The following is a 20304-nucleotide window of genomic DNA, read 5'->3' on the forward strand; positions in this document are numbered from 1 at the left end:
ACTTTGCCACCGGAAATGAGAAGAACGAGTGTGACTACAGCTTTAATAATCACAGGCAGATAGCCTGATTATTAATCAAACTCATTAGAGCCTATTCAAGACGTGAGTCAGATATAAGATCTTGCTCATCTGTAACAGGCCTGTCTATTCATGGCTCGTTTAATTAGTAAATGAATGAATAGCACTGTCTAGGGAGGGACGGGGGGTGTCTCTCTCACATGCTCTCCTTTTCTTCCAGGCAGCCCTGGTCGTCCTGGGATACCAGAATCCCCCTGAACACACAAAGTGACAGTTTGAAACAATTTATATCCAATCCCCCCGAAGGTAACCATCACACACTCAACGCAAAAAACATCAAGCGAACATGAATGTGTAGTAAAGGGTATTCAGCTGGAACCCTGGGGAATAACACTCTTTACCCTTTTCACAAGGTCATGACTTGTTATGTTATGTCCAGGTCCGCTTCTGCACAGTATTCACCATGTAATATAATAAGCTATACATTTAAGGAAGCACCTACTTTGTTTACACACATGTATAATACAAACAATATACATGTCTCATTCATATGTTGTTTTATAAATCATATGTAGTACATGTCTGGCCCTTGTGGACTGTTTTTAAAATAGAATCTGGCCACTGTGCAGAAGTAACAGGAGAAAATGTTGCAAACTGCATTATGGACTGGTTTAGGACACCCACTCAGTTCAATCTCCTCTCCGTAACTCACCCGTTCTCCTTTGGCCCCATCGGCTCCACAAGCTCCCTTGGGCCCTCTCTCACCCTAAAAAACAGACAACCAACGAATCTGTCACTCTGGTCAAGGCAGAGACAGATGTGAGACGCAATGGGCTGATGTCGTCAAAATCTGTCAGGCTCTGTTAGGTTGATCTGGACCAATGACAGCTAGGTGCAGTGGCTGTGCTTCCACCCTTTAAAGAGTCGGTCTTGTAGAGTTGCCTCTGGAAAGACCCATTCAACACTTAGAAGCTCAAAATATTTCGACTGGACTATATACTCGACTGAGCTGAACTGGTGGAAATTCCATTTCTTCATTCCCTTATACGTTTACTCAGAATAAGGGCATACAGTGGATAGTTCTAAAGCTGTGAAACTCACATTCATTCATATTTGATATAGGACAGAAACAAATCATTTTAAACACTAGTATTTTATACACTAGCTACCTCATCTTATTTGGCTTAATTTATAAAAAAATGTACTGGCTGGAAAAATACAGAGATAAGGTCTGGCGGCTCCTTGATGTGCAACATATGTGGTGTCAGATCAGCCCTTGGAGACAGACAGACAGACAAACCTTGGGTCCACGAATCCCAATATTTCCAACTTCTCCCTTGGCACCTCTCAACCCAGGAAGCCCATCTTTGCCAGATGAACCCTGAGGACCAAAAACACCATGATTTAGATTCAGTTTATTTCACACCAATCAGAGACTGTAGAGAGCAACCAACATGTGTCAAGAGCAGGCACAGGAAGGGAGACTAGGGGCAGTGGGTTACTTACTGATTCTCCAGGAACTCCCGGTTGCCCTGCCTCCCCCTGCAGCCACAGTGACAAGAATGTAAGTGTCAAAAGCATACTCTGAACAAACTTGACTGATTGACTGGATGGAACCGGTTGCCATTATTCAAAGTGCTTAACAACGAGTTTCAGCAGGGTTTTGGAACAGGGGGGTGCAAGCTTTTTAGTCAGTCACGTGTATAGACTGGGCAGTACTGATCAGCAGTTACACACCTTCTGTCCTCCGGGGCCTCGGGCCCCTGGGAATCCATTGGAGCCCCTCTCTCCTGGCTCCCCCCTGAGGCCCTGTGTAAGAAAGACATTTAAATAATGAGGGAAGCCAGCTGTGAACCCACCTTCCCTCACTCCAGTAACAGCTTACTAACTATTGTATCACCTCTTTTAGCTAGGTGCACCACATAACCCAAAAGGCAGACAGAGAGACACACACACAGACCAAGAAACAGCTACTGCACAGACTTACATGACTTTCATGCCAGAGCACATTCACGCTACGCTAATATAAAAAATAAACTGAGAAAACCAGTTACGTTCTTGCAGCTGAAAGAGCAGAGATGCCCCAACACCCCCACACACACTCACCCCCACCCCGATTCCTGATAATTAAGAGTGATTCACATCAGACGACACAAACAGAGCAGGCTCTGATTAAAAGGGTTCATTAAGGCTCTGCCGTCCATCTGGAATGCGCTAGATAGGAAGAGATCTCTGTGCTGAGCGCCCGTGTGCGTCAGCGGCTGGGAGACAGCTGAATGAGTGACAGCACCGTTGAGTGGAAACTATCAGCACAGAATCTGCTGGTGCGGAAGCGCACACCTCCAGCTCTTAATGGGGGTGTGCGCAATCAGGAAACGACCTCCCATCCTGCCTGGTACCTCATAGATCCAAACTTACCTGTTCCCCTGGGGGGCCCTCCTGTCCCTTCGTCCCCTTCTCGCCCTGCACGCCTTTGGGTCCACGGTCTCCCTGAAACAGTGAAAGTGTGGTACATAAGAAGATGACACATATATATATATATATATATATATATATACATATATATATATATATATATATATATATACATATAACGCAGATTGCAGCAGGCAATCCAGAATTTCTGTAAAAAGTAACCAGCGCAGTTGTTCTGTGCAACTTGGAATTCATCATCTGTATTTGTCACCACAGACTGGGATGCCAGCCCAAACTCCACAAAAAAGCTGGCTACACATAGACACTCACATTTTCTCCTTTATTTCCCAGTGGTCCTGGATCACCCCTGAGCAGCAAAGTCTCACCCTAAATGAAATCACAAAGAAACATATACATATTCTCTCTCTCGCTCTCACACACACAAACACTTATGTAGAGAAACGTGTACATTTTCACCTTTTCTCCCTTGTCTCCAGGAGTGCCTAGTTCACCCTGAAACAACAGCAAGCATCTCTAATCAAGAGGGCATCCAGAGCACTGAACTGTATTACAATGGAATGACACAGAATATCAAGGTAAAGAGGAAAACTGGAGTTGTTCTTACTTTCTCTCCCCTCTCTCCTCTAGTTCCTGGAGTCCCCTACAGGAAACATGAAAAGTCTCAATTAATGTAACAAACGGGTTGCACACACATACAAATACATTCACAAAAATATACTGTAGGCATAGAAACCCGACATCAGCCCAATATTGTATCACACTGTATCCATAAAAAAATCAATGCTGTGCCCTGGGGTAGTGAGAGCCCACTTTCCCCAGGCCACAGGTCAGTCAGAGCAGATGGATGAAAGGGAAAGAACTTAGACTGGAGGGCAGCCATGTGTTAATGACAAAGGACTGCTGTCTGAAGCTCTATCTCAGTGGAGTCGAAGCTGTCAAACGAGTGAATAATAGACAGAAAACAGTGAGCAGTCAAGCCTCACATTCTAGAAAGTGCAGTGGCATCAGTCTCATTGCAAATGCTGCATGACCAGCCTCCCAGAGCCAGTGATAAACAAAAAGGTGATTAACAAACTATACCATACAAATGTACTTTTTGATAACACCTGCTCTGAGTACTAAGATCACAAAGCAGTTGGCGTATCACGGTATAAAATTAGCCAGAGTTAAACACTCCTGGCATTTTAATTACTGTGATAAATCCTGCAGAAGGAAGACAGAATTTCTCCACTTGTTTAATGGGCCAGTATTTTTCAACTGTCTTTACAAAATAGACACAGACAATGCTACAGTATCGGTAGAAAGTCACTGTTAACATTCTGTGGGGTTCTTTGATTCCAGAGCAGACAAAAGCTGAACAATTTACAAGTTTTCCACTATAACAAATCAAAACACAGGCTGGTACTCAGATTCATGTGTTCTTAATTCCAACTCAACCTCCTCTTAACCTGCAGTAATGCTATCTCTGTCCCCAAGCTGCGGTCAATGCATTCACTGACTATGATGGAACAATGAACACTGATAACACAGGGGCAGGTCACTGAGCACTACAGCCTCAGCCTGATACATTTGTCTTTTATAGGGACTCTGTTGTCAGAATGCCAACGTTCCGTGCATGAAAGAGGAGAGTGCAGTCGAGGACAGAAGAAATAGCATGAGGCCCTTTGTGTGGCTGACTGAAGTGGGCAATTATAAAGAAAAAAATGGGGAAATATTTACTGCTGGTCCCCTGTCTCCATCCTGTCCACTGCGCCCCTCTTCGCCCTGTAACAGTAACACACAACACTGATACACACACAGCCCTGGAACAGAAACACACAACACTAATGCACACACAGCCCGGGAACAGAAACACACAACCCTGTTACACACACAGCCCTGGAACAGAAACACACAACACTAAGACACACACAGCCCGGGAACAGAAACACACAACCCTGTTACACACACAGCACTGTAACGGAAAGATACAACACTGTTACACATATAGCCCTGGAAATGAAACACACAACACTAATGCACACACAGCCTGGGAACAGAAACACACAGCCCTGTTACACACACAGCGCTGTAACAGAAAGATACGACACTGTTACACGCACAACACTGCAACAGAAACAGCCAGCACTGAAATGCAGTGTACTGTAACACATACAGCACAACACTGCCATACAAACATAAGCACTGTAATACACATTCTGATGCAAACCAGCGTGTAACTCCAAACTTGCGTAATCCAACTTCAAGCACCCAACTTCAATCAAACATGGTGCCTCGGCCAGGCAGTGAGAGTGAGACAGTGAGCTTAAACTGTTTTAGTGAGCTTATCTTACCCTGGGACCTGGGTCTCCCCTCTCTCCTCTTGCTCCAGGTAAACCTACACCCACATCCCCCTGCAAACAGAGGAAGGGAGTTTTTCATTCTGTTTTTGCCTGCTGTGTGGAAGCCTGCCCTGAGAGTTGACTAGCACACTTGCGAGTGCTGTTGGTGCACCATTTATTGTACACTATACCCCACGGACCTCAGTATATGCCAGTGGCATGAATTCAGCACCCACTCCAAGACACTGACAACACACATGAATGTGAACTGTGCAAATGGTTGTCCTTCAAAGGGTGCATCTCACTGTCTCGTTTATCTGTATTTTCATTTTCTCACCTTGTCTCCTTTCAGTCCAGCAGCACCAGCAGAACCCTGTGACACAGTAAAACAAAGACAGCAAAGTCACAGGCCAATCAAACACACAGCCTCTTCCAGGTGCAAGTGTCCATTGTTTATAAACTACAGTGTACTACCATAGTCTATCAGATCATTTGCTAAATGAGCTGACCAGTGTGGTCTTGCTTCCTAACAATCTATCAGATAGGTGATTTTGACACACCCGATGTTGTGGATGAGTCTCCGATCAATTTCTTCTAATTTTTCAGCCTTGTGAACGCTACAGTAATGTTACGTTACAGTTTCAGGGTCAGTATACCTTAGGATAGCAGTACAATGGGTGATAGCAGTAGTACCGCCTTGGTTAGGCACAGAATTCTCCTAAAACACAGAGGCCCCACTAACCACTACTGATCTAGAGGTAGCTAGTGAGTGCATGAGGGGTGCTTAGGCACAGTTGATCTGGCCAATTTGAGCATAACTTGTTCTGGCAGGGTGAAGCCAACTGCGTTCCGCTGCTGCAAACTCTTCACCATAGACGTGTAATAACACAAGACAGGCTTGAAATAGAAGTGCTTAAGCCATGGGCCTCCTTCTGCACACAGATTGAGCCACTTGGGAGCCACAACAATGTGATATTTTCAGGGAAACACTAATGGTCTGCTCACCGCCAAGCCAGGTGGTCCAATTGGACCTGGAGGTCCCGGGTTACCATCTCTTCCTGGAAATCCCTGTTGACCCTGTGTGTATACAGACAGATATATGCATACAAAAGCAAACAGAGACACAGGCGGATGGAGCCTGAGATGACCCCAAAGACAGGCAGACCAATCGCACAAATAATTCAATCGTACTGTAATGAATTTCTTCGCTATGTGATAACACTATGAAAGATGACAATATGACAGCTAATCTGTGTGGCATCCCAGTGAGATATGTACATGCCCTAATGCTGGAGAAAGAGCCAAAAACTGCCACTGTGGATACATCCAAACTTTGATCTAAACAGACTTCACATATCTTTTTAATAAATCTTAATGCATTTAGCTGATGTTACATTAGTAAATGGCCAACATATAAATGTTATAGATAAAACAAACATGTAGACATTTAGCAGGGACAGAATGATTAATGTAGCTTATATTCTTTAAAAAAAAAACTTTTTCAACATACAATCCATTTAAACATATAGACAGTTACACAACTTTTACATAGCAGTGACATTGTATACATTTATTCAGCTGGATATATACTGCAGCAATGCACGTTAGGTACCTTGCTCCACGGCAGTGTCCTACCCAGGAATGGAAGCTGTGACCTAGGTTACAAGGCCAGTTCCTTACCCGTTACACATTACATTACATTACATTACAGGCATTTGGCAGACGCTCTTATCCAGAGCGACGTACAACAAAGTGTATAACCATAACCAGGAACAAGTATGACGAAACCCCTAGAGAGAAGTACCGATCCAAGTGCAGGGAACAACCGCATAGTTCAACTTGGACCCTGATGGTTAAACTGATTAACACTAACGACGAGAACGGCAACAACGCAATCTATGGAAAAAATACAGTAGTCGTTAAGACAGTTAATGCACCTAAGTCACCTACGAAACAGCTGCCTAGTTACAACCCTAAGCTTAGTCATTTACAGGGGGGGAAGGGAGGGATGGGGAGAGGTGCAGCCTGAAGAGGTGAGTCTTCAGTCGTCGTTTGATGCCACACTGCCACCCTGTACATTACTCAAGCATGCAACGGCACGGCCCGCCTGGGAAACCCAAACCCTCATTATAAACCCAGTTCACCATTTCTCTTTTGTAAAATACTTCAGAGATATTTCAATTTGTCTTTAATATAATACTAAATTCAGTGGCGATTGTAGACAGTGGGTGCAGATACAGGAAGTTGACTCAGTGTGGCCCTCTTACCCTCTCTCCCAGGGGCCCTGGGGGCCCTGGGGCCCCAGGCTCTCCCCTCAGTCCAGCAAGACCAGGAGTTCCTGCAATTCCACGGGGCCCTGGGGGGCCAGGGGGGCCTGGTAGTCCTGGGTCTCCCTAAAGCCCAACAGTATGAAGATAAATAAGAAGAGAAATGCATGACATGAGGACATATCAACACATACAGTAGGTTTGTTGTCCAAAGGACATACAGTGGGACAGGGATGTATTATTTACATTTGATTGCCAACATTCATTTATTGTGCTAATCTGGAACATATTTGGCAACTACAGCTTCAGGAATTCCATCAACAGTCAGGAAATCATCACAGTCAACATTTAGATTTGTATTATTTTCTCCTTCGCCCTTTTACAGTGTCAGTGCACTCTTTCACTCTCTCTTATCAGGGACAATACTGGACAGGACCTCAAAATGAGAATGGTAAATGAAGAATATCTCTGATTTGATTCTCATTTCAAACATTCTTAGTTTTGTTATTCACATTTAGAAGACATTTATTTACAAACATAATGGCGCAAAGCACTTTGGGATGGTTGGTAATTGGGTTGACTGTGTGCAGCATCGTGTGTGGTACCATTGATACTGCGAGAATGAGTTTCCCGCATCCAAACATCAGGCAAGGTGTGGAAGGGTAAAATGCACTTAATGGCATGAGCTACCAAACACAGCCAAAGTGAAACATACATACATACAGTAAAACTACTGCAATAAAGTATGATTTTGGAAACCATTATGAATAGTTATCACAAATAGAACTGGTCGATCTGAGAACCTAAAAAACAGAAGCATTTGGTAAAATTCTGAAATAAAATGGTACAGCTGGTGTACAGGTATTATGAAAAAGTTTGCCAGAAGGGGTCCCCTTGAAATATTTTTCTGTAAAAGACTGCACCACTTTTAAACTAGTTTCTGATTGGATAGACTTGAAGTAAAGCTCAGAAAATTGAGTCTGGGATATATGGTTGATTTCCTGTTTGAGGCCAATCATTGAGAGCTTCCAGCCCCATGCCAGCAGGATCTAACCTTCTTCTTTTGTCCAGACACACATAGCCTGGTAGTGCAAACTGCTTGTCTTTGTTGAGCCTTGAACAAAGGGTGATTATTCCCAAACTCAGCTTTAGTTTTAGAGGATATAAAATGTTATTTCTTTCTCCTCTGTGCTTTTGAACTTTATCAACTACCCGAGTCAGTGTATAAGACTGGCAGGCACTCAAGAAGAACTGAAAGGCACATGCCAACAGTGTTCTTGACTTGAAGTGATTAATTACAGCTACACCCGAAAGATCGCTAGTGAAGCTCAGCTCTATGCTTTGATGGCCCAGTCCACACATTATACAGCTAAAAATGAGAAGCCATTGACAGGACTCACCTTCAATCCCAGGGGACCCAGCTGACCAGGGGGCCCTGCAAGCCCAACTCCACGCTCCCCCTACAACATTAGCAGTGTGGTTATCTTCACATAAAGAAAACCTCATAAGACACACACAGATGCAAATGCTGATACATCATTTCTGTCTTGAACAGAAGCATTTATTGCCAAAGAGAAGGACAAAATATATTAGCGAAGCAATGGAAGTAAAAAGGAAAGCAATTTATCTCAATGAAATGCTATTTGCGCCAATATTAAAGAAAATCATTCACAACTGCTCAAATTAATGTGGAATGTGCATTCAGCTCTATACAAATTTTACGCTAATAGCTAGTGTCAAAAATAAATTGGAGTAATAGGTGAGGAAAGGCGGAAGAACTCAGAATGTGAAAGCAAAGCACAGCATACCATGTTTCCAGCTGATCCACCAAGAGAAAGAAGAAATACACGGTAGTTGTAGCAGAGAAGGCCAGAAGAAAGGAAAATAAAACATGTTCTCAGTGGCGAAATAGTGAAAGAACAAAGAATAACAGAAAACAAAGAATTCACTTACTTTGTCTCCTTTGGGTCCAGGTGAACCATTTGGCCCCTGACAGAAAATGGGAAAGCAGTGAAATAGTGAAAGAGAGAGAGAGAGGGGGAGAGAGAGAGATTTGACTTTTAATTTTCCTTTATTAACAACAGATGAAAAAGGACAGCCACAATATTAAGCAAGACCACAACAACAGTAACAACAACAGCAATAAACCAAAAAACAAAAAGTAATAAAGGAAGAAAAAATACAATAATACACTAAATACACAGACCAATATGTTAAAGAAAAACCACAATCACACATCATTATAAACAACTGCCAGTACAATATCAGCCAGTCAAAATGTCATACTACCTCAAACCACTGGTTCAAATCCCTCGCCTTCATCAAGCTCGTAAATGCACCTTTCCACCTCCCAAATTCCAAACAATTCACCCACCTCCCCTATCAGTTCATGGAACATATATTCCAACAGGAGTCTTCCCATTTCCAACTCACTTGACTTTTGAACCAGATCTAGTCCCCCACTGCCCTGAATCATATTTTGTCAAGTTCACCATGTTGCCAGTTTCCCTGAAAAAAAAATCAATGGCACTACCTGTTCTCTTATGTGAACACAATAGTGTTCAAGTCCCACCCACCTCAAAAAGTGCCTGGACCTAGGAAGTGTTTGGAAACAACCAAGAGGAAAACTTTAAAAGATCATATCTTCTCATGAGCAAACAATTACACAACCTCTTTCCCCAAACAATGTATTTTGCAAATAAGATGATTGTAAAAAAAGGTTTTCAAAATTTTATCCCTTGATTTACGCTATCATCAAAAAAACAACACAACAGATGTTTACGTCATCGACCTCTTGTTAGCCAATAACGAAGAATGTTACGATGACCTCGATGACATAAATGCGTGTTGTGTATAACGATATCGTAAATCTGCGAATACCGTAAATCTGAAGATAAAATATAATTTTTTACAATAAACTGAGCGAAACACGTCATTTGCTCACAATAAGATTTTTAAGGTTTCCTCTATGGGAAATCACTCTGGCTCAAACAACATCCTATGTCCAGTCACTTTTCTTCAGTGAGAGGGACTTTAAGACTCTATACCTTGGCCCAAAATTAAGAGTGCATTTGGAAACAAAGACCTCATCACACAACACCACCCTTTGACCAAATGCAGAATTTCTCGCAAATGAGAACACCTCCACAAAGACATGACAAATAGCCTCAGACTCCCCACAAAATGGACATCCCTCTCCCACAAAGGGATCCAGGATTGCCTGGTCAATTTATAGCCATCACTACATATGCAATATGGCTGTCCTTTTTTAATGACTCTTTTGTACAGAGACCTCCACCTACCTTTCAAGAAAAACCCTGACCCAACAAAAATGACAACCTTCCAAGTCATTTTTTCACTCAAGAATAACATATGACAGATTTTATTGATCCTGACAGAGTAAACTGACAGAATTTTTGGAAAACCAAAAATAGACCCACGTCATCTCCAGGATCTCCAGGCTCCCCAGGGACTCCCTAAAACACGGAGAGAAATGCAAATGCATCATGTTACTGTAACTGTTTTTAAAAAAATCATTATTGTACAATTATGTAGCATCATAATAGCCAGGATAGCCTGTCCTGTACTTACTCTCTCTCCTTTGCCCCCTGCAGGTCCCTTATCTCCCTTCACTCCCTAAAAGGCAAGCACCCACATTAAAAAAATATCCATGTCTGGTTCTTACATTTATAAAAGGTTTCTGCACAAGCTATATAATCATAACCTTCATTTTGATTATAAATAGATTATGTTACAATATTCTAATGTCTTTATTATATTACATTACTCTTGTTCTCTGCTTGTCAGTAAAAACTTGGAATTAATTCTAATGGACAAAGGGAAGTTAACGAAGTGTCAGAATGCCCACTGTCTAACATCCCAACACTTAGATCTCAACACCTGCTCACTGTTTTTGATGAACTGCTGCTACTCACCGGCAATCCAGGCGGTCCCCTCTCTCCAGCTATCCCTGGTAATGTCTGCCCAGGTAATCCCTGGATCAATGAGAGAAAACACAGCTTCATCCATGTGTCTCTACTGCGTAAACCCCACTATGTCAGTACACATTATGTCTTCAAACCAGTACCAGTTGTACCCCCACACTACATCTACATTCAATCAGTTACAGAGTGATCGCATCACATTATTGTAAAAACGGTAACAATGGACTCACCTGCTGTCCTCTCAGACCAGGAGGGCCTGGAACAGCCTAGTGACAAAGACCACACATAGACAATGAAAAAGGTTGTTATGTCATTTCAACTTTGGTGTTCTTCAGGGCTGTTTTTTTCACACCATTACATTTATCGCTTTATCAAAGGCAACTCAGCAGTCACAGAAACAAATAAAGTGTATGGTTCAAAAGTTCAAAAGCCAGCACTCAACAAAAAAATCAAAAAGAATCCAAATCACTCATAATCAATCAGTATTAAATGCCAATTGGTGGGCAGTTCTAGACAATGGGATGAAGCCTGGACAGATCTATTCTAAGCCATGGGAAGCCAAATACTGAAGCTGAGCTGTACTGTATATTCAGAATGTGATGGAAGGTATTAAGTGAATGCTTTTCTGACAGCAGTGTGGGCTCATTCTATCACAAAATTGACTTGATGGCATGGACAGGTCAGGGCGAGGGCGAGAGCGAGAGAGAGAGAAAGAGAGAGAATAAAGGGAGATAGGGAAACAAATACGCTAATTTGGTATTCCAAGGAAAATACTTTATCCCTGAGGTCGAGCCATCACTGTTGCAGTGCCCTCCACATTCTGACATGCGGCACCCTTGTGTGTTGGTACCCCTCAAACCTGGCTCAAATACATATTTTAAATAATGTAACCCTGTAGACCCTGTAGTCCCTGGTTGCTCTCTAGCGCTTTTGAGCTGCAGCTACAGAGTGAAGACCCCATGGATCAAGTGTATGAGGGCTTTTAAATTTACCCGTGTTTGTTAGAGTAAAAAAAACATTTAAAACGGTCAGCTCTGGTGATCTGTATGCAGGCTGAGTAAGGCCTGACTGAAGTGCTCTACCCTGACCTCACTGCGACGTGTGTTCCCTCCCCCCAGGAGCCACGCTGCCACTGTCTGAGCCCCACAGGTCCCCAGGAGGCCAGGAGCAGGGGCCGAGGCACTGTTCCACAATGTGTAAATTGTGGCAGCATGTATGTGCAGGCACGCTAATTTGTGCGCGCCACCAGGCAGCTTCTGCACCAAGGAAGTGAAGCCGTTCGAGCCCTCGTCTGTGGCTGACAGCACACGCCAGGATAAGTGATATGTTGTGAAATGGCTACAGGGGCACTGCTGACTGAAGCATGGCTAGAGGGACAGCGAGTAGCTAATTCAGGTTGGTTCCTTTTTTTAAACATGGATGACACACAGTACGACTCAGCAAAGACACAAATGTTTGGACGCATGGCTTAAAAATAGTCTCCTTTCCCTGGATTGACCTTATCTAGCCCCTCGCTCGCAATGGTTCACCTTTCCTGGGGGTCCGCTGTCTCCTTGTTCGCCTTTTGCTCCTGAGGGGCCCACAGGACCAGCAATACCCTAAGGGATGGAGGGAATAAAAGAGAAAGAAAAATAAGCAACATGAATCACAGACAGTGCCCTGCTAAACTAGAGAATGACAGATACCAGGCAAACCATAGTGTGTGTGTGGAAACTGCCCTGAGAAGAAACCATAGAATATGAACCCAGACTGTGACATTAAAAAATAATGCAAGAATATTAAACCGCTGCATCGGGTACTGTTGTACTTTATATACTAGCTGTGAAGTTTTGCATAATTTATGGAATCGTTTCTGCACAGACCTGGCAAATTAGAGACTCAAAATGACCTTGACCTTGAAAACCAGCAGGGTCCAATCTAATGGTACATTAGTGTTGTAAGAACCCATAGATCCCAACCTTGTTAAATTATATAATAATATAATTATACCAACTCTAATACACAAGCTATAAAGCACATATAAAAGGAAACAAATAGTATATCATGTGTAGTATTTTACTGTCATTTTGAAACACAAATAGGGACAGATCTTGTATTCAAATTTTTTATGGGGCTATCAATTATAAATACCTCTCTTTAATACAGGATTCTTTGTCAGTGACTAAACCGAATATTATAAAATATAATAAGCATTGTGATTGAACCACACTCCCTTATTTATAGGTATGATTATTTATGAGATATGATAAACAAAAACCTGTTGAGAGCCAGACTATAAATCAGCAATATTTAGCAGGTCAAGGAGGATGTTATTTCTCAAAATCGGTTTTCGAGAAATAGCATGAAATATTATTGTGAATTACTGAAAAAAGATTATTATTATTATCTCTGCCAGACGAGAGCGTGGAGGGGATTATGCGTTTGGTCGTGTGTGTGTGTTTGTTTGTGTATCTGTCCGCGGCTAATCTCGCATACTACTGGGCCGATCAGTTTGATACTTGTTGTGCATGCTGACAGCAGCCCAAGGATCTGAATTCTCAAATATTTTGCAAATCGGTCAACGACAAGTATTTTATTTGAATTAATTTCCATCATTGTCCATTGAAATACATTGAGTGCTAACTCCTCACTCCTCCTAGCCGGCCGGTAGGAGCTGCAAGTGATCAACAACTGCTTCCGTTTGTAATGAAAGACAATTTCAACGTTAAAATGCCAAGAAAATAATCTGCCAACTAACGGGGTACGTTAATGTTTGAATCTGTGGCAATTATTTTGTTGGCATTTTCACGCTGAAATTGATATTTTGCATCGCTGGTCTTTGGAATTATTCCTGTCCAGATTGTTCCTGTTCAGATTTGAAACGAAAGTGCCAGTACCTTTCTGGAGCCCAAGGTCACTTAAACGTAAAATGCTAAATGTCCTGATGTTCATTGGAAGGGTGTTCCACAGAGAGAGCAGCCATAGAGAAGCAGCCATGTCACTAAATTTACGAAGATGGGTCTTTGGGGTGGCGAGTAGACTGCCAGTATTAGAGGAGTGGAGGGTGCAAGGGGGAATGCACACATTTATCAAATTAGTGACGCAGGGAGAGGCCAGATCATTGAGAGCTTTGTAGGTGGGCAAAATTATTCTGCAATTGATACCTACCTTAATGGGAAGCCAGTGTAGATGTTTTAAAGTGGGTGTGATTTGTTGTCAGTTGTAATAATGAGACCCAATAAATAATTTCCACTTTTTATGACCACGAAAGCCTTCAATTTGTGAACTGAATTTTCAGTCTTAGATGATTATGAAACCTCTCACAGAAAAAAATTAATCATCCCTGAATATCAGCACAACATTCTGCCAAATTTAATCAAACTCTTTACACAACTCGCAGAATTAGATGCCAGAAAACAAGGAAATTTATTAAGAGGATAACGTTAATGTTATATTTAATCTAAATTCTCGCAGATTGAGTAAAAAAAAATCATAGAAAAAAAATCCTCTTTATCTGACTTGCCCATCTTCTCTCTCTGAGTTTCACTCACCTGTTTCCCTGGTAGTCCTGGGGTTCCATCTTTGCCAGGCACGCCATCTCTGCCAGGTACGCCCGGCTTACCTCCCTCACCCTGCAGAGACAGACACATCACTGAGCACTGGGCACATGGGACTGAGCAAACACCCACACACTGCCTTTGCCTGGGAGGAACTACACGCAGACATACAGGTCAACTGATGGTTAGTGCTACACAGTTCTCTACTCACCATTTGTCCAGGCAAGCCTGGAGGCCCCTGTGGACCCTGATCAGAGAAAAATAGCAGTGTAAATATGCACAATAACCACCGACAAGCAGGATCAGAATCCACATAGGGTGCATCAAAAGAAAAACTGACCAATAAGATGTTAGCTCACTTACTACTGCTCCTGGAGGCCCTGGAGGTCCTGGTAATCCCATGTTGCCCTGGGGACCTGGGAGCCCCTGAAGAAGAGCGAACAGAAATAGTGATACTGTACCCATCTGCAGCGTCTCTATGCGTTAGCTTCAGGGTCTCTATGTATTAAAAAGAGGAAACGTCCACCCTGTTGTAGTGTCAGAGCAGATCTTATGATAAATGCATTTCATTTAACAACTCACCTGGACTCCCACTCCTGGCTCTCCCTGGTTCCCCTGACAGAGTGAAAACACATCATCAGAGCTACTTACACCATTTCGAGGATATTTGTATGTACGTCTGCGCAGATAAAGCGGTACTCACCTTGACTCCAGGGGGCCCAGGTGGCCCGTTACCTCCCATGGGACCCTACAATGATACACAGCTCACATCATAATTTGCTATGACACCAAGTAATAGTATGTACAGTAAGACTGTGTGATTATTTAAATACAGTGCAATATGGTTGTATCCAGATAGTATCAATATAGTATATTACTGTTATATGCTACTAGTGTTATTATTATCATCATGTGTACTATCATAATAACTATACCAACTCTCAGATGTTTGTGATTTCATAATTTTGTTGTTTCAATAATTCTATTAAAATGAAATTATAAGTAGAGTGTGTGTAAATGCTGGGATGAGACTGTATGTGACAGTACGCGAGTGTGTAAATGCTAGAAAAAGACTATGTGAGTGTGAGTGATGAATGTCAGTCACACGGTACTTACAGTCTGTCCTCTTACTCCTGTCTCTCCGGGATTTCCCTGAAAAGATTTAGCGGCAGACATGCTACATTCACTAATCTGTTTGCTCTAGATCTGTCTAGCACTTATCACATGCACTTTTCCTTTTGCACTATGCCATTCTGTCAGTATAATAAATGTATACTTTTGCTAGACAACATTGCCTGACCATATAAGCAGAGTACACTTGCCACATTTTTCTTTGTCTCATTATCAGCTTCGGCTATACGCACATGTGGCAACTTTTATTGATTGTGCGGAACAATTCTATTTTCATTCTGACATTCACTAATTCAGCACTCAAATCAAACAGCCTCTGGATGCACATGCACACACATGCTAGATGTGCCTCCTCTCTCTCACACGTACTGTAGATTCAGGCACACTCATATGCACATAGACACATAAATGCAGTATGCAGGATCAGCATGAAGAGCAGAAAAAAATGCACAGTAGCAATAGCCACATGCAATAGGTCAGGGATGAAGGGTGGGAGGCTGACTGTTTAAACTTTTTTAAATTAAATAAAAATGGATCTTCTCTTATAGCCAGGCTATTCACCAAAGAATCAGCGTACCCATTCCAGAGTGTGCTCATTCTGTGTGTATGTACAAAGTCATGCACAAACAGTGGCCTATGGTCAAAAAGCATTAATGATGAATTGAATTTATTTACTTTTTAAAATAAGAGAACTCACATAATGTAATAAACAAAGCATTAAATAAAATGTGTAAAATGGTATTTCAATCTTATTTTCAACCTGGATTGAGACAATTTCAAAAGACCTCTGCCACATCTTCTACTTTTAGGCATGTCAAAGTTATAAGTGAACAGAAAACATAATAATTCATGCAGTTTTTGAGCTGACTTACACATACGGTTACATTTCAGGTGAAACTAACATTTCATGAAAAAGCTCCCTTGTGATACATTGAGCTCACTGGCTGAAATGGGTGCATACAAAATTCTCAGACCTGGTCATGTGACACTGCTGGGTAACAAAGAGTTTCCCAGAGTTGTATTTTGTCTCCCACAAACCCACAATCATTTCAAGCAGCATTTCGCAGCTCTGACCCCAAGTGAACTGACAACCTACCGGTCTCCCCAGCACTCCAGGGAACCCAGGCAGCCCCTAAAGAGGAGAGGAGATAGGGAGCATCCAGGAGGAGGGGAAGAGAGTGAGGGGATGAGGGGCAGAGAGGAAGCAGTGGTAAAGTAGGGAAGCAGGTCGGATAATGGAGGCGTAGAGGCGAGGGAGGAAAGAAAGAAAGGGAGAGTTATAGATGATGGGGGAATGAGGGGGAAGGAAGGCGGAAGTGCAGGGATAAAAAAGAGCGTAGCAGGACAGCAATGGGGAATGAGAGTGACAGGAGAGATTGGCCAGGTGTGAATGAGGATGTAACAGAAAAGAAAGGCACATGGACAGGATGTGAACGAACAGAATTGAGCATGAGGACAGGGGTGAAGGTGAAAGAAAGAAATCAGGAGAATGGGGTGGACGGAGATGGGTGGTTGAGAGGACAAAACAGGGAGGTTGAGTTGTTAAAAGTAGAATTAGAAGCAAATTATTACTTTCTACAGGTATTCTACACAGCCTCAGCCAAAGAAAAGAAGGAGGTTCCGGCCTAGCACTCAAAGCAAGTCCCCGGGCTCTGTTATGCAGTCCAGCCAGAGAGGACGTCGCCAAAATGGGCTACTCACAGGTCGGCCTTGAGGACCACCCGGCCCCTGTTGGCCCTGCTCAGGGGGAAATAAACAGCATGAACCAGATCTTACTGCCTCTTTGCCTCTCAAAACCTACCTTCGTCTTCCTCTATTTTTACTCAATTGAATTTGAAGTCCTGTTCATAGATAAGAGGTCATTTTGCTATCAAGGCCAACATTCTGGGTATTTCTCTGTTTTTGTCATTGTTTTGTCACATCCTGTTAAATGATGCCAATATTAAATGAATAAATGCAGATGGATCAGTCTGACTGCAGATTGCAGAGCCCATTTACTGCATCACTGTCTTTCAACCCTTCAGTAAAGGACTAGCTGTAAAGTCATAATATATGCCATTTAAGCTACCCTAAATAACAGACATATGTCTCTGTACATCCCTAGAACCTGCTCATGGGTTTCAGTCCCATGTAGGGAACCAAGTCACTCTGGCTGATGTTACCTGTGGAGCAAATAACTAAAAAGATTTAAACATATCACCCATTCAAGTGTTTTATCATTCAGAAATAAATAACATATTTGGTACTGTAATATCATCGCAAATACCAGTCTATACATTGTTCGCAACAAAAAAATCAGATTACAGCATACATTAGATGTGATCTACTTAACATGCATGGTTTTGCAGTAATTTCTTCTGAAGTGTAATTTCAACATACACTTGGGACATGAAATGGGAAAAAAATTAACACAACAATTATAGTATTTTAGTTTATCTCCCTTCCTTTCACCATGCATAATATTAATAGTGACCTGCCCTGTATCTTACCGGTTTCCCATCTTGTCCTGGTTTTCCTGGTTCTCCTGGAGACCCCTAGAATAAAACCATCCAACTATCATCAATTTCTTATTACAGCTGAGTGGAACATCGACCAGGGTGTGGTCTCACTAGTTCTGTAGTAGTCATTACCATAAACCATACAGTCCCAGTCAACAACCCTGCTTCAGTGAATGTGCCACCATGAATCAAATACTTACCGAAAAACCATCTCTGCCCTTCTCTCCAACATCACCCCTGTCTCCTTTCTCACCACGAGCGCTAGGAAAACCCTGAAAACAGTTTTTTAAAGAGTTGACATGCATGCAGACTCAACATGTGCATGCAAACACACACACACACACACATACACATACACAGGAATACCTAAAGTGATAGCTTTACCTTTCTAGAAAAAAATTAGAGGGACAGACTCACCCTGTCCCCCTTGGGTCCAACAGGCCCGGGGAGCCCTGGTTCCCCTTTTGGGCCTGGATCCCCTGTTGAACCCTTCACTCCTGGAATGGACCCTATTTTGGACAGATCTGGAGGGTCTCCCTGTGCACACAGCAAAGATTCCCTGAGCACAAGTGATCCATATGTGTAGATGTATTGCACAATGGGCATGTACCATATATGGAGCTGTGTAGCATTATGAGCTGTGTATAAATTGTTGGTTTGTGGGCCTCCTAGGTGTGTCTTGAGGTTCAAGATGTCCCCTTACTTTGAGACCAGGGGGACCAGCTGTTCCAGGTACACCAGCTTTCCCCTGAAAGAAGAGATAAGAAGTTTCAAGAGCCGAAAGCAATGTCCCATCTTCACTTTCCATGAGAACAGAAGAGGTGGCTATGCTCTGACAGATTAAAATCCAGCAGAGGAAACTCAGGCTTATTAATGGCCATATTTAAGGACAACAAGGGCAGTACTCACAGAATCTCCCTTGTCCCCTTTCTCTCCTCTGTCGCCCTATAAGACACACAGTGTTATCATTGTTGTTACATGACTTTGCTCCATGCACTCCTGTGTTTATGATCTCACCTTGTCTCCAGGACGCCCGACCTCGCCCAGCTCGCCCGCTCGCCCTGGAACCCCTGGTATACCAGGTTTTCCTGGCTCCCCTGCCTGCCCCGGGGGACCTTCAGCGCCACGCTCCCCAATGGCTCGCCCTGGGGGTCCTGTGGCCCCTTGGGGCCCGCGTTCTCCCTGATCACCCTTCTGGCCTCTTTCACCAGGTAGACCGCGCTGCCCCTGCAATGGAGATGACCATCAATTTCCTCGCAAATTCACACACACACAGACACACGCTAATACACACATGGACTCACCCACTACCCCCAACACACACAGGCAGCAGGCAAGTCCCACACAAAATTTGTGAATGTTTATTTTAATGCCCCATCTCCCATAAGAGCTTCTCTCACATCAACCCCAGGGGGTCCCCTTTGTCCTGCTTCCCCTTTGTCTCCTCTCTGTCCCTTCTCTGGCTTTGGGGGGGCTCCAAAGTCCCGCCATTTGTCCACCGTCTCCTTCACTTTATGAATCTGAGGAGAAGAAACATCTCATGATCACTCATTTCTCTGCACACCCAGGGCTGTTTCTGTACCACAGCAACAGTGACCACCCACCAGGGAGTGAGACTACATGGCAGTACAGACCTCAATTCCAAATTCTAGGAGGGCTTTTTTCACATCCTGAAAGAGAAGAATAAACAAAGATTGTTTAAGAGAAAAGGCATCAAAAAGCTGTAAAAAGTTAAAAGATGAGTCATTTAATAGGATACATAGCCTTTTCCACAGGAGGATATTTTTAACCACTTTCCTTGTGAATTCATCATTGTTGTTATTCTTACCACTGCTGTTCCTGGTCTGCCTGGACCTCCATCTTCCCCTGGGTCACCCTGTCATAATGTGCAGTGAGCAGTACGAATACAGTAAGTCCACACTTGTACACACATGCAAGGCACATTTACAAAGAAGCTTGCAGACTAAGGGGTGTGGCAGATGTGACTTACCCTGTCTCCTTTTGTCCCTGGTGGCCCTTTCTCACCCTGAAACACAAGGACAGAACAAATGAGGGCAGAGAGCCATGGGCAAGGGCTATGTCTGCATCTTTAGCACCAGACTATAGCAAAGCCATGTGAGTCGTAGAACATCTCTGCTAACCAGTAAACATGC

General features: G+C 43.0%; 1 protein-coding gene across 2 annotated transcripts in view; it reads right to left on the reverse strand.

Moving 5' to 3' along the window:
- The window catches only part of col7a1 (collagen, type VII, alpha 1), a 78906-nt gene that overhangs the window by 9976 nt on the left and 48626 nt on the right, over window positions 1-20304 (reverse strand). For both annotated transcript variants that reach the window (XM_035382713.1, XM_035382712.1), the window contains exons 72-109: window positions 20142-20177; window positions 19980-20027; window positions 19786-19821; window positions 19552-19671; window positions 19169-19378; window positions 19061-19096; window positions 18855-18899; window positions 18569-18688; window positions 18352-18423; window positions 18143-18187; window positions 16750-16785; window positions 15639-15674; window positions 15226-15270; window positions 15105-15137; window positions 14886-14948; window positions 14734-14769; window positions 14517-14597; window positions 12516-12584; window positions 11217-11252; window positions 10978-11037; window positions 10634-10678; window positions 10483-10518; window positions 8996-9031; window positions 8443-8502; window positions 7043-7168; window positions 5781-5852; window positions 5113-5148; window positions 4788-4847; window positions 4174-4218; window positions 3059-3094; window positions 2911-2946; window positions 2764-2820; window positions 2437-2508; window positions 1756-1827; window positions 1525-1560; window positions 1319-1399; window positions 731-784; window positions 219-272 (exon numbers count right to left, since the gene is read on the reverse strand). In XM_035382713.1, the coding sequence (XP_035238604.1) occupies window positions 219-272; window positions 731-784; window positions 1319-1399; window positions 1525-1560; window positions 1756-1827; window positions 2437-2508; window positions 2764-2820; window positions 2911-2946; window positions 3059-3094; window positions 4174-4218; window positions 4788-4847; window positions 5113-5148; window positions 5781-5852; window positions 7043-7168; window positions 8443-8502; window positions 8996-9031; window positions 10483-10518; window positions 10634-10678; window positions 10978-11037; window positions 11217-11252; window positions 12516-12584; window positions 14517-14597; window positions 14734-14769; window positions 14886-14948; window positions 15105-15137; window positions 15226-15270; window positions 15639-15674; window positions 16750-16785; window positions 18143-18187; window positions 18352-18423; window positions 18569-18688; window positions 18855-18899; window positions 19061-19096; window positions 19169-19378; window positions 19552-19671; window positions 19786-19821; window positions 19980-20027; window positions 20142-20177 (2277 nt within the window). The remainder of the gene's footprint in view (window positions 1-218; window positions 273-730; window positions 785-1318; window positions 1400-1524; window positions 1561-1755; window positions 1828-2436; window positions 2509-2763; window positions 2821-2910; window positions 2947-3058; window positions 3095-4173; window positions 4219-4787; window positions 4848-5112; window positions 5149-5780; window positions 5853-7042; window positions 7169-8442; window positions 8503-8995; window positions 9032-10482; window positions 10519-10633; window positions 10679-10977; window positions 11038-11216; window positions 11253-12515; window positions 12585-14516; window positions 14598-14733; window positions 14770-14885; window positions 14949-15104; window positions 15138-15225; window positions 15271-15638; window positions 15675-16749; window positions 16786-18142; window positions 18188-18351; window positions 18424-18568; window positions 18689-18854; window positions 18900-19060; window positions 19097-19168; window positions 19379-19551; window positions 19672-19785; window positions 19822-19979; window positions 20028-20141; window positions 20178-20304) is intronic.

This window comes from Anguilla anguilla, chromosome 11 (assembly GCF_013347855.1).
Source record: "Anguilla anguilla isolate fAngAng1 chromosome 11, fAngAng1.pri, whole genome shotgun sequence".
Lineage (NCBI taxonomy): Eukaryota > Metazoa > Chordata > Actinopteri > Anguilliformes > Anguillidae > Anguilla > Anguilla anguilla.